At 32.9% G+C, this 26,380-nt stretch overlaps 2 protein-coding genes across 3 annotated transcripts in view; one reads left to right on the forward strand and one right to left on the reverse strand.

Moving 5' to 3' along the window:
- LOC111506756 (ATP-binding cassette sub-family G member 1) overlaps positions 1–26,380 on the forward strand; it is a 214,936-nt gene that overhangs the window by 125,564 nt on the left and 62,992 nt on the right. Inside the window, exons 6-7 of the mRNA XM_074170013.1 lie at positions 2,418–2,656; positions 12,597–12,698. Of these exons, the coding sequence (XP_074026114.1) occupies positions 2,418–2,656; positions 12,597–12,698 (341 nt within the window). The remainder of the gene's footprint in view (positions 1–2,417; positions 2,657–12,596; positions 12,699–26,380) is intronic.
- On the reverse strand, positions 16,504–24,086 carry LOC141480156 (uncharacterized). Of its 2 annotated transcripts, XR_012464198.1 has the most exons (3): positions 23,762–24,086; positions 23,058–23,703; positions 16,504–16,759 (listed from the first exon to the last, which is right to left on the reverse strand). XR_012464198.1 is itself a non-coding variant. In XM_074170015.1 (2 exons), the coding sequence occupies exons 1-2, from the start codon at positions 23,913–23,915 to the stop codon at positions 23,351–23,353; spliced, it is 507 nt and encodes a 168-aa protein (XP_074026116.1). In that variant the 5' UTR covers positions 23,916–24,086; the 3' UTR covers positions 22,924–23,350. The 2 variants fall into 2 exon arrangements, 1 of the variants encoding a protein (XP_074026116.1); XM_074170015.1 differs by lacking the exon at positions 16,504–16,759 and having other exon boundaries at positions 22,924–23,703.

A 26,380-nucleotide genomic window follows, 5' to 3' on the forward strand; every position in this document is an offset into this window, starting at 1 on the left:
TTTTTTTAGATTCACCTAAACAATTCGTTCGAATTTTATACAAATAATTCATTAGCATTTTATCAGCATTATCCTTTTTTGTGTTGATATCCGTCTGTTTAGAAAGGAGTTCAACTTTGTCCTTATTTTAGTTAGCATATATTGAAGAAAAAAAGTTTGTTGAGGCTCATCTCAATAAATGAATCTTAGGTTTCGGTGTTCTCTAAAACCAGCATCTGCAGTCAGTAGAATTGTACCAAAGGACACCATAGCCATTTTCAACGTGCTGAAGCTGACAATATTTTTTCATTTAACGAAGGATAAAAAAGTTAAACACAATTTACTTTGAAGTTCCATGTGAGAGAATTGCCTAAATTTATATCCAATTTAGAAGTGTGTCTATTTTCAATACTATACAGTTCTACCAAAAGTCACTTTAAAAAATCCGGGTCGTGAGACGTCAACTTTCTTGCACGTAGTTCAAGTTCAACAAACCCGCTAGGAGAAAACTCGTTAAATAATAATTGGCAAAATAGCTGTTTCTTCTAATTTCAAGTTCATTTGAAAGAGAAAGTATACATACACAACACACACATAGGTACATAATGTAATACGAAATTACCTTATATTTACAGCCTGTCCACTTCAAAGAATGTGTATAATTTTATATAGATATAATTATTTTGCAACCTATATCACTTTGTATTCGAAAATTCAACCTTCAACTGCCAAGTCCCCAATTTTTTATTCTTAAATTCTGCAGACCGAATTCTAAACACCAAAGTAAATTCTTCTACTTGAATATATTTTGTTAGTGAACAAGAAGATGACGATATCAAATAATTGTTTTCCTCAATATATATGAGGAAAAATTGTATATAGTGGCTGTAAAATGAAGAATGTAGACTAATGGAATGTTTAAACGTATGAAGACTTAAAATCTGTTTTTAAAAATCTGTTTTTCCGTTAATCAGCTGTCGCCCTCATACAAACGACAACTCTCAGAAGTTGAGAAACTTGTGCCAGCTGAGGACTAACGAGGTCTTACCTTTTAACATGTGATTCCTAACACTTCAAATAACTTCCTCAATGATCATAGGTACATGATAGAAGGAGCATTCATTGATTGCCTTCATACTCAACCAAAAATTGTTATCAGAATGTTACTGAAAAGTAGAAAAGTTGTATATATTGAAGAACATTTGTCTGCCTGATTTCATGATGATGAAACGTGTTCTTCAATTCCCATTCATTTGGTACTACTTACATCAGTCGGAATGATATCTATGTAGTTGAATGGCAATTTCAACAAATCATATATTTATATAAAAATGGATGTTTGTTGGTTGGTTGGTTGGTTGGTAAGTGATAAACTTCTACATCAACCGATCATGATGAAATTTGACATGTATAAGTAATTTTTCATAGAGAAGGTTTTTAGGCTATCAATTTTTCTGTAACTCGCCACTAGATGGCGCTGTAGAACAATTTTTTGAAAGCACTATTCTGCGATACAGCAACATAGTACTACTTAGTATTACAACTACCAAATTCTACACGGGCAAAGCCGCGGGCAACAACTAGTAACTAATAAAGGAGATGAATAGAAAGTGTTGAAAGAATCTTTTGGCCACCGCGATTCCGGGTCTACTCTTTGAACGAGAATGTAATAATGAACAAGAACTGGGGGAACGAATGCGGTGCAAGAAGTTTGAAACAATCCGCAATATTTTGAAATCTCAAAAAAAAATACATATATTTTACGCTGCAGGTCGAAGTGGATGGAAACATTTAAAACATTAATTGTGAATATTTTTTTAATTGTATTTATGTATTATGTATTTTTTAAGTTCTCATTGAAAGCATGCTGTTTCAATCAATTCAACATTTCATATATAACCTAATGAATATTAGTTTTCTGACTGTTTTCTCTTGAGTTGAGGTTTTTTTTGAATGATCACAAGAACATAAATTTATAAAATTAAATCAAACCCTTAGATTTTCTGGAATTCACAAACATTCTACAGATAAAAGACCAACCATCCTGTTACTTATCCTACCTTGGGTTTTCACAATATTTTTTGTAATGAAAACAATCGAGATATCAAAAATATTGACAATGAAAATTTCTACATAGAAATTTCCATTTCTCTTTTCATTATGATTTCCTACCACGTAGTTACGGCTACATCCATCAATTTATTAAAAATATCTCATTGAGTCTGATGACTTCGTAGACTGTTTTATGGGGAGACACATACGTATTGAAAAAGTGAGTACCTTGAAGTTCCTACACATCATAAGACATGGAAAATGCCTGCCGGAAAATAACTGATTCCTTGTATGAAAAAGATTTCAAGTAATACCGAAAACTCGTTAAGATTCCTTTCAATAATGTTGCTTAATAATTTTTTTATCTAAAATATTTTTTATTTCAGTGGTCTGGACAGCTCTTCTTGTACCCAGTGTGTATCTCTTTTCAAAAAACTTGCCCAAGAAGGACGGACAATCGTAGCCACTGTACACCAACCATCCGCACTTCTGTTTGAAATGTTCGACAAGTTGTATGCTTTATCAGAAGGAAAATGTATATACGACGGAAGTACCAGTAATTTAGTGAATTATTTAGCGAATCAAAATCTTCGATGTCCACCATATCACAATCCTGCAGATTATTGTAAGTAGTATTCTTGTATTAGCAAATCATGGAATGTGCAAATTTTATCTGATCCTTAAATAAGAAGCGAAAAGGACCCTATTTCATATATGAACAGATCTATGAATTATAAGAGTACCACCCACCCTCTCACAAAAGTAAAGTTCAAATATCGTTGTAGTCGACACAGGGATGAATATGTTCAGAATCAATCAATATGTAAATATGTTGGACGCTATCCAATTCTACTACATACAAGTTCAATCAGATCTTGTTCGAACTGGAAAGACAAAATACTTAGAATCCATGAATTACACTTCGTGTAAAGTCAATTGATAAACACATCAATATTGAACTATTATCATTGTGGAAGAAAAATCCTAAAGGAAAACAAATACCTAACTTTTAATCCCTTAGAATGTTTGAGCACATATATTTACAATTATTTACCAAAAAAATGAAGAAACATTGAACAAATGAACAAATATTGATTTTATTAACGGAGGATTGAGTATATACCAGACGTGAGTTGAATTGTTGAATTGAAAATGACTGATAATCAGGTAAAATTGTTAAAGTTGAAAGTTATTATACTCTCCAGGTTAGATTAGGTGGAGTCTAGAGTCTATGTTCCCATGTTGAATTGATAGCTAATAGAGGATAGACCTCTTCTCCATAATCATAAACAGATAAAACCAGGAAATATAAAACTCTGGAGAAGGTGATTCAGCTCTGGAGTATAACAAAAAGCATTGAAGAAAGGTTTATGTTAGTTTCGTCTTGAACCAATAATAGGGGACAGGTAAAAACCCTAAGATCTGTATCGTTTATACAAAATCAATTCGCATCTCAACAGTGCAATTATTTAAAACATAACTAATGTTCATATCAACGATGATGTAAGATACATCAATCGCATAAAATTCAAACCACAAATTGGTACTAAACTGATACATCTGCCCACAACGTAGTTCTAAACGGAAAAAATATGATTGCACAAGTATATACAAGATATTCAGTTTTCTTTGAATAAATAAGATGACGTGAAAAAATTTCTAAAATCTCCCAAATGAGGAGACATCTAGTGAGCCAAACTCCTGGAATTCTTTGGGTTTCTCCAAATTTGTGTTAGTTGCTAGAATAAATCTATGTATTTTAGATACAGGATAGATATCCTAGAAAGATACGTCTCTAAGCCACAAAACATATTTCCTTCTTTGTTTCTTTGTAGGTAGGTACAACAGCGTTTTTCACCTCATTGTCGATGAAAGCTATTTTCCGGTTTTTTTAGCCGTGTTTGGCAGGTTTTCGAGGCAGACGTTTCATCTACTACTGCGCTAGACATCATCAAAGGCGTTATGATAATGGTCCCAGAGCTTGAGTTGTTGTTCCTGTTGTTCCGACCGCAGTAACTACGAGTGCCTTCTTTTGATTTGTCGGTTTGCCGGATTCCTTGTAGCTGCGGATCTGTCTACATGGAAACCACGAAAAAAAGTGTAGGTACCTGTCTCTCAGCTGTAGCAGAACATGCTATCAACAAAGAAGGCACTCACAATATTTCATACGAATATACAGTAATACCCGATAAAACTCAAAATTACTATCCAAGAGTATACAGAGAGGAAATAAAAATTCAAAAAAACAGGAATACTTTCAATAGAAAAAAAAGAGGTAATGTACATTAATGAAATCTGAATATCTGTCCTTATAGGTACACAAACAAGGTCAGGTAATCGAATCATGGGAAACCAAGCCATGCCCATTAACAATATCATAGAACCAGAGTCAATGCATTCAGAACAACACCGTTACCACATAGCTTTTGATAAGGTCTAATGTAGTAGAAGACGAAACGTCAGGCACGAGAACCGACAAACCATGGCCAAAAAACCCGAAAAATAGCTTTCACACAGTTACCTTCGGCCGTGAAAGTTTACATTTTTCATTGTCATTTAAACATGTGCTATCAACGTTTGATACTTCTTTTCTCAAGGAAAGACCCAGTAAAATCATGTTTGGATTTAGTTTCTGAATTCAGTTCCAGTCCAAATTCTATGACTATGGCGTCAGAGCTGTCCGTTTAGAATGGATCCAGAATAAGATCTCAGTATGTGTATGTGCAACATTGAAAATAATTTCAAAGAGATATGGGCTTACAAATATAGTGGTTTCCTACGGCTTGGTAGGTTATTTAGTTTGTATATCAGTAATTTCGAAAAATAACAACGTGGAGTTAACAAAACTAATCATCTGATTCTACCAACTCTGTTTCCAACACATGAACTGAAAAGTTCCAGGCCTAAGAAAGAAAACACGTTTTTTTTTGTTCAAAATTGGCTCAGTTCATCAACGTAATGTCCATCAAGAGCCACACAATCATTTCAGCACCGCTTCAACATTTCAATACCACTTTTGTGAAACGATTTGTATTTTGCCTCAAAATAGGCCTGCGAGTCGCTGGGAGCCAAATCTGGCGAATATGGTGGATGTGGGAGAAATTCGAAGTTCAATTCATGTAGTTTTGCCATTGTTTTGATTGACTTGTGACACGGCGCGTTGTCTTGATGAAACAACATTTTTTTCTTCGCCAAGTACGATTTTGTGGATTTTTTTGTTTTCTGGTTTTACTGTCTCATTTGGACGTCTGCTGCGTTCTGCATCATCGGTGTCACGCTTGAAGTCAGCAAACCAACGATTAGTTGTTGTTTTTGATGAAGCGGAGTCATTATGATACTTTTGAAGCCATTGCTTCGCTTGAACGGTATTCGATTCCCATCAAGAAGCAGTGTAAAATCAAACACGAAATTGTTTTTGATTCATTGTTCTGAAAATAACAAAAGTAGTGCCATTCTTATCACAATAACTCACAAACTTATGAGTAAAATATCATGAAATTTCAACAGCTTCCCTTTGAAGGTCGGTACTAACTGAAAAAGCGGTGAAAGCAATAAAACTAGCCACATCTATGTGTTAGGTCCGAGACTCTCCAGCTCATGCAGTATTTACCTCTATTTCAATTCCAGTGGAACCAATAAACCCAAACTTAATCTGAAAAGAACAGTCTTTTTATTTCTGAATTATTAAAATTTCACTGAGCCCAGATAAAAAGCAGATTGTGGTTATGATATTTGCCTTTGGTATTTGCATGCAGAGAGTTTGAATCTCAAAAGAAAATAATACGTATCATCGAAGGGGTGAAGAAACCTGTTCACATTTGTCACATTTTTTTTCAACTCAATTTTCCAAAATGTACTGATCTTTAAATTTTCAAAATGTGTGTCTTTGTATTCAGAGGCAAAAACCGTTCCATCATAAGGAATATTTTTCAAAACTAGAATAGTCGTCACGGTAGAAAATTAATATATCGTATAAAAATTCATCTAGGACTGGTGTTGAAATGTATGACAAGTTGCCAGAGTTTCCCAAAATGTTGAAACTTGAGAATACCTCTAAGTTCAAACTAAAACAAATTTTAATGGAAAGATTCATTAGTTGAGTCAGTTTAAAAATATTGTATAAGATCTTGAGGGGGTACATTTGTTAACTCCATCGATAAGCAACAATATGTACTGATATATTTAAAAAACATAAATGCTATTCAACAAAGAAATCGCACAAAGAAATTAAGATTTTTGACATAGGAAGTTTATATGTTTTCCAGTGCTTAATCAATATTTGTTCAATGAAGAAAATATATCGCCTGTAGAATAAGTATATGTGTGTGTGCTATGCTACACATGTAAATCATGTACAATATACGGATTCTACCAAACTGTGCCTTCAAAATGGACACCAATATGTCTTGCAACAACCTTGTCGCTGGAATTGCAAAGGCTGTTTCTCGAAAGAACACTTTTCCGAACCAAAAAACTGTAAGACCTCTGCAACTTTTAATGCTTTATAAAGCTCATATCAGACCTTCGTCGGAGTATTAATTGTTGTCATGTATGGAGCTCCGCCGCTAAGCATACTTTGAAGCTACTGGATTCCATCCAGAAAAGAACCATCCGTCTGATTGGACGAACATCACTTGCAACCTTGACAGTCTGGAACATCAAAGAAAGGTTGGAAATTTGTCTCTCCCCTGGAGATACTTTCACGGGAAGTGTTCAAGTGACACGGCACATTTGATTCCACCAAAAGCGGTACATATCAGAGATACGCAAAGGACTGTGGCTGCTCATCGTTTTGAGGTTCAACTCAGTTCACCTCGAACTTCAATGTTTGAGAACGTTATTCCAAATGAATTTAATCTCCAGATAATAATATCCAACATGAATCGCCACTTCCGCACGGACACCGATTTAAAGGTGCCTCAAGGTTTTTTCTGTAGTGCTTGTGTTTTGTTCTTGAAAAAAAAAATCCTTCGTCTAGATATACACCATTGCTTCATCATTCAATTGCTTCACGTAATTTAATTCAATATGGATCACCCAAAAACCAACTAAATCCATAATACAACATACATTTGCTCAGGTTATATAGTCATAATATTAATAACGTTTATTTACACTGAAAAAATATACAAATACATATTACAAAAGTTACATACAATGTTGGTGTAGAATAAACTAGTTACCCACAAAAATCATAGATTGCTCATGGTTTACTTGTCTTTGGAAATGGTGAGTAATATCTGGTATAAATGTTATACATATTTCAGTGTGGCAGACGTTTACTCAAATGATTTTTATGCCTCAGCGGATTCAAAGGTCTTGTTCGCATATAAGCCTTAACGTTTTGCCGCTATTGATACACCTGAAAACAGGTAAATGTGCACTTCTTGCATTCAGATGTTTTCTTATTGGGCTTATAGAGAAACCTTTTCTAATACTGAGGTTTCAATCAACAGAATATCATCAAAACGATTGTTCGTTTTTTGGAAATACCTAAATGGATGACATTTACAGCAAGTGTGACCTCAATTAAATGGATGGATAAGAATCCTTCCGGAGGCCAAAAAAAAATTACGACAATAAAAAAGTGAAATCCTGTCACACTTTTCCTTTTCAAACTTTTACTTTCATCAAATATCAGATACTAAACAAATAAATTTGCATTCCAAGCAATAAAAAGTGCTCTCTAAACTCGCTTACCTCATTCATCTCTAATGTACGAATACGTATAATTTAATTTTACCTTCTGATAAACATGTCTTTATGTGCGAATGAAATCCTTGAAAACTATTGAGAGTTGAATATTATTTGAATGGATTTTGAATTTCCGATGAGATTGACTCACAATTGCATTTATGAATGCAAATATATGTTTACTGTTTAAATCTGCTTCATCTGCAACATCGCAAATCCTCTAATATTTTGTTTTCCACTTACAAGAGTAAAACTATAAAAAGCATTTCAGTGTCGGATATATCAGGAGTTTATAAGTTGACTTTATATCGGCAAAACGTGAAGAACATTTTCCAAAAAATAAAGGAACATAGAAATATTTTCTTTAATGTGAAGACTAATTCCACATTTGCAAACCATCTTTTCATAGGTGCATGATTTCAACCACGACTATGGATTATTTCATTTGGAAGAGAAAGTTTTGAAAGTCAGTCTTTTGGAATGCTTGGAAATTAATATATTGAATATATATGATGGAATTGGCCGATAGTTGATGATGATTCATAGCTAACGTACTTAAAAAACACTTTATTGCGAGATTTTCACTAAACAATTTTACAAAAACACGTATTTCGCCATACAATGGTGTAAGGACACGCCCGAGGAAGCCATTGTATGGCGAAACACGTGTTGCGTTTTTGTAAAATTGTTTAGGGAAAATCTCACAATAAAGTGTTTTTTGAATACGTTTTATATTGAAGAATTCTGATAATTTACTGCACGACTAAATAGAATTGAATTATTCTCTAATGTGGAAATCGGTAGTTAGTTTATTACATGTTCATTCATATTTTCAACAGTTTTTATCCAAACTTAGGTGAAATTATTTGTCATTGAGTAGTCACATGGTTCTGATTATTATTATATTGTATGAGCACATTTAATACGTTGGAATAATTTTTTTTCGGGTGATTGAAAATTTCAATTAGTTTTTACCTCAACTCAGGTGAAATCATAAGTAATTAAGTATGTAATGTAAGACATCCAAAATATAAATGTGCTCGAATTCCTGTAGCACTCAGTTTCAAGTGCTATAGGAAGTTATAAAGTTGTAGACGCATTTTTCGTCGATTAAAGTACCTGGGCAAAAGTCATTTTGTCATATTGACTCATTATATTCCGTTAAGACGAGAAGTAGTCCATAAATACATGTATCACTTTGCTCAATTCGCTACGAATGGTGATTGATCTGTAGTTGTCAAATAGCAAGGGGCAATATATTTTCAAAAAATGCAAAAAAGGAACTTTTTTTATATTTGCAAAATATCGTGGAATGTCGAGAGACATTCCATGTCTTTGGAATTTTAAAGTCCATGAATAACGTTGCAACTTCAGGGTTGAAATGAAAACTGGTCAAATTGTCAACAGAATTAATAGTACCTGAAAGGGTTACATTTTCAAATACTCGTCTCAAACCCTTGAGTTTAATAATGTACGTTTGGCGAATTTATAAGCAATAATGTATTCATACCCTATCAATTTTTTACCAATGTAAAGTTTTCTTCATTTGTTTGCAGAAAGGTTGGTTGGGTAACAGGATCAATTTTTTCTAACAAAAAAACTTATTTTATTGCCAATGTTTCAAATTTAATTGAATTCTTCTTCAGAGCTATGTTACAATGAATTTTCATAAACGTACCTCCCACAAAATTTATACGATTATTATCGTTTCAATTTTACAAGACATAATGTGTTCTCAATTGAGTTCACCGAAAAGTAGTTTCTTCGTGGTAATATTACTATTTTAAAAACCATTAGACATATTAGATACATATGATAAAAAACATTGCAACAATCAAGTTTTCGAGACAACATCAATACAGAACGATATGACACAAACGAATGGCTTTATCTGTGATTCTGAGAAGGTGGTGTCTGTTTTTTAATCAATGACAGAAAGGAAAAGAATGAAAAAATGGTAAATTATTAAGGAATTTTACTTATCAAACTGAAATATGGAGTATTAAGGCCATCGACATCTCTTCTAGTATCAACACTATCGCATTTGAGGATATATATCATTTCGCTCGAGAGTATTTGAATAAATATGGTTGAATATCCAGAATAGTTGAATGATCAAAATCATAAATGTATCCATATTCTCTTTCGTGTTCAACGAGGGCTCTGGAATTTTTTATATTCAGTCCCTCATGTGTTCTGAAACTCGTGAACTCGTGTTTCATTCAAGGTACCGTCCGGTTTGACCAACATAGTATTTGTGACAGCTCCCACAGTTCAATTTGTAAACTATATTGGATTGTATGCCTTGTGGAGTTTTTGTTTCGAGAAGAAGTGCTTCCCAATTGTATTATTATTTGAAATGGCCACTTTAATTTGTTCGGTACTGTATACACAAGGATTGAATACCTTCGAGACCTATCTTTAGTTTTGTTGGTTCTCCCGTCTATAGGCTTTTGAAATGGATTAGCGAAACATTGACACACGGTTTCGAAAAGAATGAATTCTATGAGAATGATTATTTTTAATTTTCTAATTTCATGAGAAATAAAATGATACCTGAGAATTACATTTTAATTTCTTTTGGGGCGGTATCTCTTTTTACAAACATTCCTATAAATCTCTTGATTAGTATGATTTAAGGAAAATGGGATATAATTTCAAACGTTACCACTTCACCCATAGAGTTTTTCATAGAAGTTTTTGAATTCTGTATAGATTCTAATTTCTTTTCTTACAATCGATCTTTTTACAAACAAATTTTCGGGTTGGGAATGAGTAATTGTATGTCACCCATTTGTGCAGACTTGGTCATGACAGAACTACAAAATATATGCATGCATTTTCATTGCCTCTTGACGATATTTCTGCTTCCATTTCATTCCATTACAAATAAACAAACTGAAATATTACCTACCTACTTTTCATAGTTTTCATCTGAAATTTACTTTTGAAATGGAAGAAAATAATTCATTAGCATTTCCAGATACTAAAATAATTAAAGATGCCAATCGAATTTTAAAGGTACACTGGTATCATAAATCAACTTTTTCAGAGATATTTTTAAAATATTTTTCAAAATATATCTTTCACAGTGAAATCAACATTATGAGAAATTTGAAATCAAGAGCAATTGCCATATCCAATTCTGGGTTCCATAACAAAAATCTCCAATTAATTAAGAATTACCTAGTAAAAAAAGAAAGAAGTTCCTCTTCCCAAAATACAGGGTTGAAACCCAAATATCACCAAATTCCATTTGTAGAAAATGTATCGGATACATTTTGAATGCTATTCAGTACAGAACAAATTGAAGTGGCCTCTTCAAATAATAATACACTTGGAAAGCAATTTTCCCCGAAACAAAAAACAAAAACACCACAAGACATACAATCCAGTATGGTGTATTAATGGAACTGTGGAAACTGTCACGAATGTTATGTTGATCAAACCGAACGGTATATTGAAACACGAGTTTCAGAACACATAAGAAACTCCAAGAAACTAAATATAAAAATCCACAGCCCTCGTTGAACATGAAAGAGAATATAGACACATTCTTTATTTTAATCATCCAACTATTCTAGATATTCAACCATATTTATTTAAAAGACTCTTGGCGATATGATATATATCCTCAAATGCGATAGTGTTAACACTAGAAGAAGAAGATTTACAAGATTTACAACAAGAAGATTTATGGACTTTTGACAGAATCTTCCAGGAGTGGCTCACTCTAAAGCGTCTATTCACCCTTCGAAGCTTGATACCAAACAGTTGTTGGACTACAGTAGGGATGAACTACAATGTATAACAGGCCTTCTTACAGTTCACTGTCATTTGAATCTTCATATGCAGAGACTTGGATTGTCGGAAGACAATCCGACAGTGTTGCTGTTTGGAAAATGATGAAACCGTACTCTTACCATCCAACCTGTAAGACCACTCACCATATAAACTAATCGGTTTCGTTAAAAATCTGGCTTTTTTTAATCAAGTGTGAATAGGTGTGAGCCACAATAAACCCTTGCGGATTACGGTGAAGGGTCGAATAGACCCGATTACTTTCGACTTAACTTTTTACCTAACCTAATCTCAGGACCATAGAATTAGGCTCCACGTCGGGCGCCAAGTTGTAGTAGAACCTGAAAAAGCTGTCTTTCAAGTCCAACAGTGTTTTAAATAATTTGTAGATTCGATAGAGAGTTATAAATCAAACTTTTCTAAAGTATCTAGTTTATTCAGAAATGCTGTTCAATTTAACAAAGCTAAAATATTAGGGATAAAGGGAAAAGTCACAGTTGAATATTACAAGCATTGCTTATTGAATCATAATAGGGACGAATTACCTATAACCAGGTAACACATCAATATTTGGTAATTTTCGTGATACTCCTATGGACACCTATAGGCGAGAGACACAATCCTTTCAAATGCCGCTAACGTTCTATTGTGGGAACTAACGTCTAAGACGCGGTTTATCAACGTATTGATACATCTTCAATACATTGATCAGTGCGTATTGCATCACTAATATTGAACGTATAGAGAGTACTTCACAGAATTGTCTCATTTGACATTTATATATCATATTTTTTATTTGTCCTGTTTTTTTATTTGAAACCATTATATATGTGTCTAATATGAATATCGAAACTTCCCCAACTTTGAATCTGATTGTACACAACGGAAAAAAAATTATTGAAGTAGTAATGTGAAGGAATAGTTTCCTTTACACTATACTTGAGTGAATTTTTGTTTATGCAATAAATATACTCAACAAAATCACCACTTTTTCCACCTCGTAGTAATTGTTTTATGGCGAATGACAATTATAAAATGTATTTGAACTTAGTTACAATTTTCCGTTACAGTGATGGAGGTTGCGATGGGAGAACACGGGGCAGATATCAACGCTTTGGCAGAAACCTCAAAACTCGACCAATCCGCTAGTATTGAATATAATAATCATAAGGGTGAGCAAAATATATTCATTTTGTTTATACTTTTAATAATATATTGTCGAATATAAATCAAATTATTGATTTTTTGTTTTCGTTAAAAGTGTCTGGTGCATGAGAGAATACTGGGCAAAGCTAAGACACAAATCCCGTCTTGAGTGAAGCTTCAGATTAGGCAACTTTGGCAACCAACCCAAAAGAAAATCTACCAAAATTATTTACCGGTGTAATTCTTGAAATTTCTAGTGGTCTGATTTTGCGTTTTTTTTACAATAATTTGGAATATTTCAGTTTCAAGTTTCCTCGTTATACTGATATAATGATAACTCAATTAGGTGATTATGATATGATTATTAATGCTTATCAATTTTTACGACATTCATAAAAAATAATCAACTTTTAATGAAGTTCATTAAGTTGCTTTCTAAATGATGAGTATCATTATTGTCACATGACATGAGTTCATATTCATATTCTATTCTCACTGGTCAGTTTTATGGAATCGTTATCCGTTATTGTATTCAGTAATACGAAATTTCAACATTACTGAAAAACTTGAATTAACTTCGAGTGCTTGCCATTACTTCAGTTCGAGCTTCATTCTCTCAAAATATCTGCTAAATCAAATTTTAAGAAACTAGGTAATAATAATTTGAAAAAATTGAATAATAATTTCATCTTTAAAAATCTCATATCTTCATATCTCTCAACTCGACAAACTTTGAAAAAATGTTGTTTCGGATATAAATCAAATTCTGAAGATTTGACACTTTTTTAAAGTAATGAATCGGATGGTTATAAAATATCAAAAATTGATGGAAATATACTTCATCTCAAGAAGCTGTTGAAGCCTTCTGAATCCATATTTTTGAGATGCCAGATAAGTGGAAAAATTGTTTAGTGAATTGGTTTGAAAGCATAAAAAATTGTGTCAATCTTACAGGGCGAATATTTACAAAAATCAAAGTTTGTTCCAAATAAGCTCAATCTAAGAAGTTAATCTAATGAAAAAAATCAATTTATTCTTTATTAGATTTTAACTTTAAGAACATCGACTTTCCTTCTAGTTAATCTCGCTGAAAATATAAATTAATTGAATATCTTAATTGACTGAAAATATTCTTATGTTGGCTTTCTGCTTTACGTTCAAGTCTATGTATTAATTCGCCCCCATATTCAATGAAAAGTCATTTGAAAATGTTGTTTTGTTATAAAGATGTTTTGAAAATGCAGTTTTTTCAATTAATTAATATTTACTTGATGTTTTTTTCATACTGAGTGAATCAAAAGTGAAGAACAATGTTTTCTTTATTTTTTAAATGGAATATTCTACATTGTATTCCAAATTTGATTTTTTTTTTAAAATCAGTTTATATAAGTACATATCGAGTGGTTCGAGTGAGTTATCCTACCATAAAAACCTGGAAACAAGTTCTTATTTTGGATTCGTTAACAATATTCTTCTCAAAATAATAAATTGAAAAATTGTGTTATCATTTAAGAAAAGAGAACTGGGATACTGGGGGATTCAGTGTTCAAAAACTAATTAAAAAAAATCTATTATTTAATACATTTCCTGTTATTTTATAGGAAAAGCTGGACTTGAAATGTTTTTGGTGCTATCGATCTTGAATGAACCTAGTTAACGATGTTATGTTAATGATATTAACCTAGTTAACAAATCTATAGATTGTTTTGTCCGATAAAAGACTTCACGTTATCAAAATTGATTATCCTGAACAACATGTCATCACAAAAACCCAAAAGGGTTAGTCACAAGAAGATCTATTGACATGTCTCAATTCCATTTTAAAAGTTTTTTTGATGTTCAATGGTTTTTTGTTGAAGTTCGATGGTGTTTTGTTGAAGTTCAATGGTGAAAATAAAATATTTTTTCAAACTACTTTTGGAACCACTAGCTATTCACCTCTACAATCCTAGATTTGTGGAAAAACTTTCCAAGAATAAATTACAGCTTGAATGTGACGTTTCAAAAAATAAATGAAATATTGTTTTCAAGTTTCGTCCAATCCATTATTACAAAAAGAGATTGGTCGGATTAGTATACAATAATGAAAAATTATGTTTTGAAAAAAAATTTTGCAAAAAATAAAATGATTCTCAAAATTAATTTTGAATAGATTAACTTCCTCAATGCATTGGTATCTCAAACTTATATATGAAACATTTTTTGTTAACTCCACACCATCTCAAACTGATAGATAGATGTGATACATCCTTCTTTATATCGAAAACCCACTGTTGAAACCGTTCAGAATATTTGTTTATTTTTCTAAAACAGACGAACAAAAATTATGTTTATAGTCATACTTCGATTCACGAATATCTTCATTTATTCGAAAATCAAATTGTATCCACACGAAACCTTTGTATCTTTGGTATCATTAGTGTCCATTTCAGTCATACAAATAGCCTGCATTCCACTGGCTGTAGAAGTTTGTATTACCTATCATTTATCGCCAAACAACGAACATTATATGAGTCAAAGGAGGAACAAATATATATATAGATAATAATAAAATAATAATAAAATGGAATTATAATAAAATGGCTCTTTGCGAGCTGTTTTATGAAGTCACTACTCTGTATCTTGTTTTGTCACGACTTGACCAAGATTACCCAAACTCTTGTTCTGTTGAAATACTATTTTTCAAGATAAAAAATCTTCTCGTGTCTTGGTATTGGTATTTTGGGTATTCTTTGTATTGAAACTTTTAGAATAATTGTTGTTCTCGCCATTTTGGTAATTACAATTTGAATATATCAAGCGTGCTTTTAGTGGATTGGTCAAAAGTTAATTACTTGAAAGTTATGAATTCAAATCGTTCGTGTTCAAGCTAAGATTATGATGGGGCCTATTTTAGTATATTTTCAACAACTTTCTGTAGCTTGATATCCTTGCTTAAATGTATTACCAGAAAAATCCATATTAGAAGCTTCGTGAAATACCGCACCTTGTAGCATACCAAGAGATAGATAATAAATAGCTCTGAATGGTCAAACTCATGAAACGCTCTAGGCGAGGTTTTCGCAGTCTGACGGTCCAAAAACATTCATCTTCAATAATCATATTCATTATTGAATAGTTAGTTGTCTGTTTATTCATCATTTGAATCAGTATTTATGATGGAATTTTAATAATAATGAATATTCAAAGGTCTAGTTTTATAGGAAGTTTTTACGTTTTTTTGTCTACGAGTTTATTTCTCACCTTGGAAAATTTTGATATATTTTAGTTATTTCTATTCAACGATTTTTTTGGTGATGCATTCTTCTTTATATTTGTAGTAGTTTTTCATTATCATGGGGACCTCGATTTCTTTAGTTTCGGGGAATAGAAATGTCAAGAGACGTGGTTCGGGTCGTGGTTTCGAAAACCCTATTCTTGACACAAACTGAGTGAATTGAATTTTTTCACTAATTTATGACACTCCGTTTTGAACCTTTTAAACTAATATGAAGATTTGAAAGATACAGAGGAATGTCAGGGATGTCCTTTCACGAAGACTCATGTTCGTATATATATCTGCAGTTTTCAGTATTCCATCTGCATTATGATTTCAAAGTCTGTTAGTCTTTGTTTAAACAATATTGTTCATTCCTCAAACTATTGGGGAAAAGAATAATAGTCTATAGTTTTTTCCTCTCGAACAAATACATTTCCTTGTTCTAGAAATGTTCCTATTTAATTCAACTATCTTCACCTTATCTTTCTTAATAGTATGCACATAGGTTAGAAACCAATGAGAAACGTTCATTTTTAGTAAGTACAAAAAACAAAACGATGATTTCATATAGAATATACAAATCTAGTTCATATGTACATTACACAAATTGAAGTGTTCAATTTGTTGGAGATCCCTATCTCGATCATGTTGACTTTGTCAACATGTCAAATATAAGTTTTGAGCTATCATAATCTTACCTAAATCTGCATTCCATCAGGTTATGGATTTTCTTGCAATAGTTTGAAGGTTTATTCTGTTTGTTTCGAATAGTAATTGCTGTCATTTGCTTCCATGATGTCTCTACACAGTATATTGCCGTTGAAGCATCTGAAAGGCCGTGAGAATTTTGATATTTGGAAATTCGCTGTAAAACTATATTTAATAGATTTGGATCTATTGGACTGTGTTTTAGGTACCAAAAATGAACCTAAAAAGATCACTAAGTGACGTTAAAAATTGCTTTCATCGTTTGATCCGTTTGATTATGTTCATTTGAAGGTGGTTTTGACAATGTTTCGTGGTGTATTTCATCAGTTCGGACTTCCGTTGTCTACTAATATAATATAAACTGATTTGAAATTCCTGAAAAAAAAATTAAAAATATCAACGGAAAATAACAATTGTATTAAACAAAAAACTGAAATTATAAAGAAATAACATACAATTGAAATAATGATAAACGCTGAAAATTAAAAAATTAAAGAATATTATTTAAAAAAAATGAAAAATAAAAATTAAAAGATTCCAAACCAAGTTACGTCACTACGTCTCGATTGTTAGTATCCACAATCGTCTTCGGGTGATAACTGTAATTTCAGGTTTTGGTTCAATAAAATTGTTATTTTCGATTAATCTTTTCAATTTTTTTCAGGAATTTCAAATAAGTTTATATTACATTAGACAATGGAAGTTCGAACAGATGGAATTATGTTCTTATTCAAAATACAACCACCGAAAAACAAGTTTGGGATAACGACACGACGGAGTCGTGTGTAATATTTACCAAATTATAAGAGTGTACCTCCATTGATGAGTGTGTTGAAAAAATCGTCTCAACAGCACATAATATGTTACCTACTGTAGGTCTCACGGTGACCGACGAAGTAGCAGAAAGGATATTTCTTGTTGGTTTACCTTGTCGTTAAGAACCAATGGTAATGGGTATTGAATATAGGATGAAGAAAATATCTTTTTTCTGATTTCTATTATGAGTTTTCATTCGTTACGACCGGTTTTGGTTTGTTAGACCATTTTCAAGTGTCTAAAGTATTTTTCACAAAAAAAATCTTGAATATACAATGGAATAGTAGGTATATGTGCTTTTGGTACCTGCAATAGTTACCTGAAAGTTCAAGTAACACTTTATAATTGTTATGAATGCATTTTCCTTGATACACATTACATCTATACACACAAAATAAATCATTTTCAAAATATGGCGGTCCTACATGTACACTTGAGCTGCACCCACTTGAATTGTAGGTAAGGATTTCAAAGTATTATCATTGTTTTTTTTTCTTTTTTATTGTTTGGGAATTTGAACATGAACTGTGGATTTTTGCAGGTAGGTAGCTTAAATACTAGATCCTTAATACCTCCGTTAAGGGATATTAAATTATTAGTTTCGGAGTATTCCTTTGACATTTTACTTATATGTGAATTTTGGCTCACAAGCAATATAAGTGATGATGATATCTCCATTGATGATTATAAGTTGTACAGATTAGATCGAGCTAACAGAGGTGGAGGGTTGTGTATTTGCATAGCCCATTGACTAATAAGAAAGTTTTTATTCCTTATTTAGAGGAATCGGGCAAATTACGGATGTGCAGTTGGTTAGTTCCTCGTCCACTAGATGGAGTGACATTTTTGATGTTCGCTCCAACTTCGGAAGAGGAATGAAATACTCTGAAAGAATTCCGATTTTCAATTGTGGAATATCATTGACTTTAGGTCGATGATGGTCACTATCTTGCACTGATGAGTGGCTAATAAGCCCGAAACCGGTCTGCAAGTGTGCCCGTTCCATAATTGAAGGTCGACTCTTTCAGTTGTATTGCCAATTGCATATGCAGGACATTTTCTGTGAAGATTCCTGCACTGACGCCTGTCTGATATAATCCAACGCCCTTCGTGGTATTAGCCAGGGGAGTAGTTGTTTTCTGATAGGCGTCAGTCCATTGAACCTACTGTGTAGGTATATAGAGACTGGCTTGAACGTTTGAAGTTCCATTTGCTTTAGATTTGTTTATTGCCAGTCTTCAAGCATAGCCCATTGACTAATAAGAAAGGTTGTGTATTTTTCTGAAGGAAAAATATTCCAGTGAAAAAATTAATTTGCTTCAGACTTGCCATTCCAGTGAACAATTGTGGATTAAAGCAACTATTCATAAAAAGAAAATTGCATTTGGAGTGATATATAAGCCACCTAATTTTGATAATACAGATTTTATAGAGGAGTTTGAAGATAATCTCGGTCTTATATATCCCACAGTAGATGGCATTATTTGTGGGGGAGTTTAAGAATCTGTTTAAATCTGTTTTAAATACCGAAAAAATATTGTCAGTTATACAGTGCTTTGATTTAGATCAAATTATAGATGCCCCAACAAGAATAACTACAACAACATCAACACTTTTAGATGTAATTATAACTAAAGCTGAATGAGTTCTTGACAAAGATATCATTGACACTAATGGAGTTTCAGATCATATGCTCGTTTCCTGTAAAGTAAATATTAGGACTAATGAAGATAAGTTTTAAAATTCATGAATTTAGGGATTTCAAATATTTCAATGAAGATGATTTCAAGAGAGACCTTTGATCAGGGAGGAGCTGATGAAAAAATAACTTTTTTAGTTAACTGTTTGGCCAATCTTTTCGATAGACATGCTCCCTTGAAAACATCAAGAATAACTAAGAAGCGATCCCCTTGGCTAACTGGAATAATAAAACAGATTATGTTAATAAGGGATAAAGCTTTCAGAAGATTCAAAAGAACTAAATCAGAAATTCATTTTCAGTTCTATGAGGACATGCGGAACATCACAAATCAGGCGATTAGAAGGCGAGAGAAAAGAAGGCATATTTTATTTCAGAGCTCAACAAAAAAAAACAACAAAAATCTCTGGAAAGCCATAAAATCTAATGAGTTCATACCAAATAAAATTCACAGCATTCCAGAGAATTTGAGAATCCCTCGCAGTTAAATGATTTTTTTGTTAACTCAATTCCTATTAATGAACCACTCCCCGAACTCACCTCTTTCCATACTGACAATAAATTGATAGAATTTAACTTTAAATTTCAAGAAGTACATAATATGTTCGTTTTTGAGACAATTTCTAATATAAAACCAAATGCAATGGGATATGATTTACTGAATATAAAACTCATAAAAATGTGCTGTCCACATATAATTTCATATGTAACACATATTGTGAATTTTTGTCTGAAAAATAATATTTTTCCCACGGTATGGAAGAAAGCAATTGTAAAAGTTGTTCCAAAAAAAATAATCCATCAGAATACAAAGACCTACGCGCCATTAGTTTATTACCAACTTTGTCAAACTTCATAATGATATAAAATGAATCCGAATATCATTTCAATCTGTAAGTTTTCAAGTTTCATTGTGTTTTTTTCAGTTGAACAAAATGAGAATTTCATAGCCATTTTTTCTATTCCTACCAAATCTCTAATAAAAACAAGAACATACGTTTTATACGAACTCAGTATGTAATTATGATGATGTTAATTTCACACTCTTAATATGTGATCATCAAACAATATCTATTGAAGTCTTCGTACATGGCAAGTATAATACCATAGACTGAAAAGTCTCTATCCTAACATACAGATGGCACTAGTCTTATTGCATTCACCGCTTTTTTCTGCTCATAAATCTACTTTTGTAATTTTCAAAACAATGAATCGAAAACAGTGTTTGAAGTTCACACTGCTTCTTGATGGGAAAATATACCGTTCAAGCGAAGCAATAGCTTGAAAAGTGTTATAAGGACTTCGGTCTATCAGAAACAACAATTGAACGTTGGTTTGTTGACTTTAAACGTGGTCGTAGAGACAACGATGATGCAGAAAGCAGTGGACGTCCAAATGAGGCAGTAACACCAAAAAAAAAAAACAAAAAATCCACAAAATCTTTCAAAATGATCAAAATGTGAAGTTTCGTGAGTTAGCTGACATTGTAAAGATATCAAAAGAACTTGTTGGTGTTATATTGCATGTACATTTGACTATGAGAACGCCCTGTTCAAAGTAGGTACCGCGCGAGCTCACTATTGATCAAAAACAAGAACATCTTGATGATTCTGAACAGTGTTTGTCCATGTTTGAACATGAATATTACTGAGTTTCATCCCAACACCAACACGACACGTATTTAGATCACCAAGTGATCATCTTCAAACATAACAAACTTGTATTTTTGCGTCGACATGTGACGATGAATGAGACATGAATCCATCACCTCACCGTCAAAACGATCGTCATCTGAGTGGAGATCAAATGGTGAACCTCGTCCAAAGTGCCCAAAAGCACAACAATCGCCCTCGGTATTATTGGATGTGGGTGGTTAAATATTCATCGACTATCTTGAGAATGGAAATACCATCAATAGTAAATATTATATAGCCGAAATTGTAAAGAAACGACCGCATATGGCATAGAAAAAAAAATGTGTTTCATCAAGACAACGCACCGTGTCACAAGTCGATAAAAACAATGGCAAAATTGGATGAATTGCATCGCCTCCAGCGACTTTTTTCTGTTCGCAGACCTTAAAAAAATGCTCACCGGTAAGAAAAGATAATTCGTTCTATAAAAGTGGTATTGTAATATTAGAGCGGCTCTTAAATGATCGTGTGGCTCTTGATGGAGATTACGTTAATGAATAACGCCAATTTTGGTATCTAAGTATCTAAGGAAGAAAATCTCAAAAATACTCGATGAATTGACTGAAAATACAACTTCTGTCTTTTTTTATTCTGAATTTGTCACCTAATTGAATAAAACAAAGTGCCCAATTCAACAAAATGCATATAAACTTTAAGGTTAAAGATAACAGTAGCATACGCTCAACTTCAGTTTTGAGTGACTCATCATAATTCTCTAGATGCAAAGTGTCTAGTCTAGTTTCCATTATATATGCAACTAGCAATCCGCCCCGGCTTCGCGCGGGTCCCATGCTGTTACTAAATAAACGCGTGCGCTCGCTGCTAATCATAAAGTGCTACTTATAGGCACACGCCTTTAGCCCCCTGGCTGTTATCGCCGCAACAGCTATGTCCCTGCATTTTAAATCTATAATATCTTTGAAAATCGCGGACTTTTTTATAGGTGTACAATACTGTAGTACATTTTTTTATCTATTTCGTAGGTTTCAGTCAGCAATGTAAACACAATGTAAACACAAAAAATATGTTTATTTTCATCACATTAGAAACCTCTAAAATTATCATTGTTTCTTTACTATATTATGCATGTTATATACATATAAACCTGCCTCTTGAATCACTCTGTCTATTGAAAAAACCTGCATCAAAATCCGTTGCGTACTTTTAAAGATCCAAGCATACATAGGGACGGACAGTGGGAAGCGACTTTGTTTCATACTATGTAGTGATTACGTACTCGAAACAGGAATATTAGTTTTCAAATATTTGTTCATTGAACAACCATCACTGACTGTTTGCAAGCCATATAAGTTTTAAATAAACATTCATAATTGAAATTGGACAGATATCATACATGGAAAATACCATCCAATAAATTAATGGGTATTGATATAAATTTCCTCTTACAAAAATCAGTTCAATTCTCGAACTACTGAACTTGACCTTCTCTTAACACGTGTCAAATCATGGGAAAAAAATCTGAAGTCGGATTTGACTGAATATTCATAACACAGCCACAAGTGATTCTGACGTTTGGAAAAAAATTATTTTGTATTCAAGGTCAGATCGGATTTGAATTTCTGATTATTCAATTCAAACTTGAGGAGAAGAAGGCAGATACATTTCTTTCACTGATTGAGATTCCCGAGGTCATATCAATTAACTGAAAGAGAAGAAAACGCGCCTTCCCTATTCTCATAGAATTCCGTAGATATGCTAGATTTATTTGCTGATCTAATATCGTTAATTCAAACACTGACATATAGATCTGCCTCTTGTTTTTGCGGATTTGTTGTAAAATTTTGTCATATTCCCCAGTGTTGACGATTCAACTCTGTATTTTACAACGTGAACTTTGGAACCCTGATATCGTGAATCATTCAGTTGACGAACGGTCTGCATAGGTCAAAAGTGGTTCAATGTTGCCAATTGGTGAGTAATAGCATATGTTTTGTTTGAGGAAACAAACTATTGTTAATCAGAGGATGACACATTTTATTCAAATTTTCCATCTGTGCAAAGTTCCTAAGGAATAAACTTGAGCCTGATAAACAATATATTTTTTGCGTATACAGGCCGTTTCTTTTATCATGTGGTAACATTGCTATATTCTAAACCATAATAGCTACGAAGACGATTAAATGGGGAAAAAGGTAACTGTCATCGCGAACAGTACAATGGTCGTAGAAAATTTCCTTCAAAGACTCACCCTTCTGGAGTAATACGGGGAAAACCAAAAATGCTGTTTTTCGTTTTTTTCCAGTGGAATTGTTATTTCAGAGAATATTTAATTGGTTCATTGTCACCAATCCATTTTCTTGGGAATATTGCATCTAAATGTTCCCAACCTGTTGACAATATTGTATTTCATAGAGGATATTCAGTGGCAATTTATCTAAGTAGCCATCGAATTGATTGAATAGAAAATGAAGATATATTTCACAATTCAAATGATCATCGTGAAAGAAAAGATGATTGTTCCCACAATTCCCAACCAAACATTTATTCCGAACCGTTCTTGGAAACTGGTTTCCCTATGCAAATGTTCATTTGTATTATTCCACCTATAATATTTCTGTTGAACCAACGATTGTTGGTGAATTTTGATTCGTCCATCCATATTATATTTTTACAAATATTTCCAACTTTTCTATTTCTACGTCCTAACCACTTCGCAAATCGTACTCTCCTTCCGTAATCCCTTTCATTGAGGTGATGAACTTTGCGTATCCTGAAGCATTTATATTCGTTCTTTTTCAAAATAGTTCTGGTGGATTTTACAGAAATCACCATTTCGTGGGAAATTCCTCGTAAAGAACAATCTTGATTAGCATAATTTTTGTAATGTGCCAATCCTAAATTTAAAAAAAATGTTTTCACTGTGTAAAGTTTTATGTGGTACTATTTACTTACCCATAACATTTATTTGATTCCTCACACTTCCAGTAACCACACATTTTCTCGTTTTCTCTGTGTCAAATGCACCATAGTCCCTCAAATTTCTTTCTAATGGTGTAAACATTTGTATGTTCGGAATACGACGATTCGAGTATAGCTCAACATACATTTTTCTTACCAAAAGATGATTCTATTTGATTTTGCATAACTAAATATCATATCAGTCCTTTCATCATTTGAATACATCTTTGATATATTCATAAACGTCTGACAGTTCTCAACAGATGTCAACAACGCATTCATTTTTCCTGCCATAGAATCCAAGCAAAGCCGACGCATTTCAGATGTTAAATGAATTGAGATGCTATTTGATCATACCAAACTATACAACAATCGAATTTTGACCAAAAACCGATAATAAGCTTTGAAAGAAGGATTATGGCAATACAAAAATTTCCCCAACGAAAAAGTACGAATTTTCATTGTGTTAGGGTACCTACCCGTTGAATTTTTTGGGTTGTTTGAAGAAATCGAAACAATTTAGAGAAGAAGTAACGACAGGACCGTAATTTGAAATTGTTGTCACTGATGAAGGTAGTTATTTCAAATGAAGCGCTATAAAAATATCAAATGTGATATATACCCTTGGATTATGAATAGGTATTTATTGTTACATCGTCATAGTACATTTTGAATACAATAACATTTTCCTTTTTGCATTTTTTGATATTCTCCGAAATAACAATTCCATTCAAAGAAAATTAAAAACAGCATTTTTTGTTTTTCCCTTATAACTCGAGAAGGGCGCGAGTCCCCGTAAATTTTTTTCGACCATTGTACTGTTCCCAATTTCAGTTATCTTTTTTCCATTTAATCGTTTTCGTATCTGTTACGGTTTAGAATATAGTAATGATACCACATGATAAAAGAAACAGATTCAATACATGCTCTGAAATAAATATGTATCTGGTGAAATCTCTTATCCTAATTACTGCCTCAACTATACAATTTTCTTCAAAATATGAAAAGAAATGGCTTTTGCTTCCAAACTTATTATGAAGAAACAGAATATAAACCAGAATTATTTATATTGTTCGAACAGTATGTATGATACTCGTATAAAAAATTCAGTTTCGAAAGGTTTTCTTCTGAACAAAGTTTTATTATTGGCAATCCGAACACAATAGATTCAATACATCGCCAGAACACTTCGTGACACGACTATCGTCAAACTTAAACTAATCCGTTTCGTCTTTGACCAAAGCGTAATAATAACCAAATTCAACGCCAGAACCATAGTGAACGATGACTTCATGAATATTATAATAGTGGCCTGCTAGATTGAAATGTTCATCTATTTCGAACCTTTAAAAGAGTTTCTTGCTTCCGTCAGAGGTTGAGTCTTATTTGAAGATCATCAGTGTTATTATTAGATTGACTGGTGCCTCAGATATACTTGTTTCCTTATAACAATCAGTTAGTTTGGCGCATGTTTGGTAATACAGTCGATCATCACCTGTTAAAAATTCCATTTTCAGATGATTTAACAATAACCTTTGCACGGACTGGTTATTAGTCATATTAGGAAACGCTAGATGAAGTTCCAGAAATTCACATGAGTTTTCGTTATCTGTTGAACATTTACTACAAAGTAAACAAGTGAGGATTTTTCCAGTAAAAGATTTACAAACATTAGACGAGATGGACTGTACGGAATCATTGAATCCAGAACGGTCAAGAGTATTGATTTTGCTATTGATTTGCTCACGAAGAGTATTCAACCCCAAGAATTCGGAACAATCCTCTTGTTGTCCTAACGAGTATCTAATGGCCTTCAAAGACTTCTGTAAATCGGTTGGAGGGAAAGATAATACATTCTTACGAAACTGCAGCTGCATGAACATGTGTTTGAATTTGATGAATAAGTAGGAAACATTTCCGTTCTTGTTCATAATGAACAACACTTGTAAAATGATATTCATGTAGCAAGTGTTTCCTAAAGTATCCAATCCAATTTTCTTCTCTAGATTTTCAGACAACTCTCTGCTGATGTAAGAAAGAACATGTTTCACAGAATCCGAATAAGAACCATTTGTCAAGCTGCGATCGATCCTTCCAAGTGAAGAAGCGTTTTGTAGAGGGATCGATTCGGCTCTTGCTTCATGAAGCTCTTCCACTGAAAGGGAGCCAGAACCACGAGGACTGCAACTCATAGTTGGGGGCAAGAATGACCTAAATCCATTGACCGCACTGAAAAAGAAGAAGGTGGATCAATCACTTGTGAATTACCCTTGATAGGAGACTGATAAATATCCACATATCTCGGCTTGTTTCGAAGAAATTTCTGTTCCGTACTAAAATTAGGGCAATGCATGATCTCCTTAAAATTATGTGAAGGAGGAATAGTTCCAAGGACCGAAGCAGCATTGCCACGTTGAATAGCAATACTAATTCTTTATTTAAAAAAAAAAGGTATAACGGTGATCTTTCGTTGCTTGGCCTACTCTCCTTCCGAGTTCATGAACGAATAACAGAGACTCCGGGCCATAAACACCAAAAGTTTCAACCGCTACTGGATGGAGCAGCACATTATATAAAAAAGAAATATTTTCAGAAAATATTTCTTTTTCATTT

This window comes from Leptinotarsa decemlineata, unplaced genomic scaffold (assembly GCF_025532065.1).
Source record: "Leptinotarsa decemlineata unplaced genomic scaffold, Ldec_3_MD MMD2_P_RNA_scaffold_6, whole genome shotgun sequence".
NCBI lineage: Eukaryota > Metazoa > Arthropoda > Insecta > Coleoptera > Chrysomelidae > Leptinotarsa > Leptinotarsa decemlineata.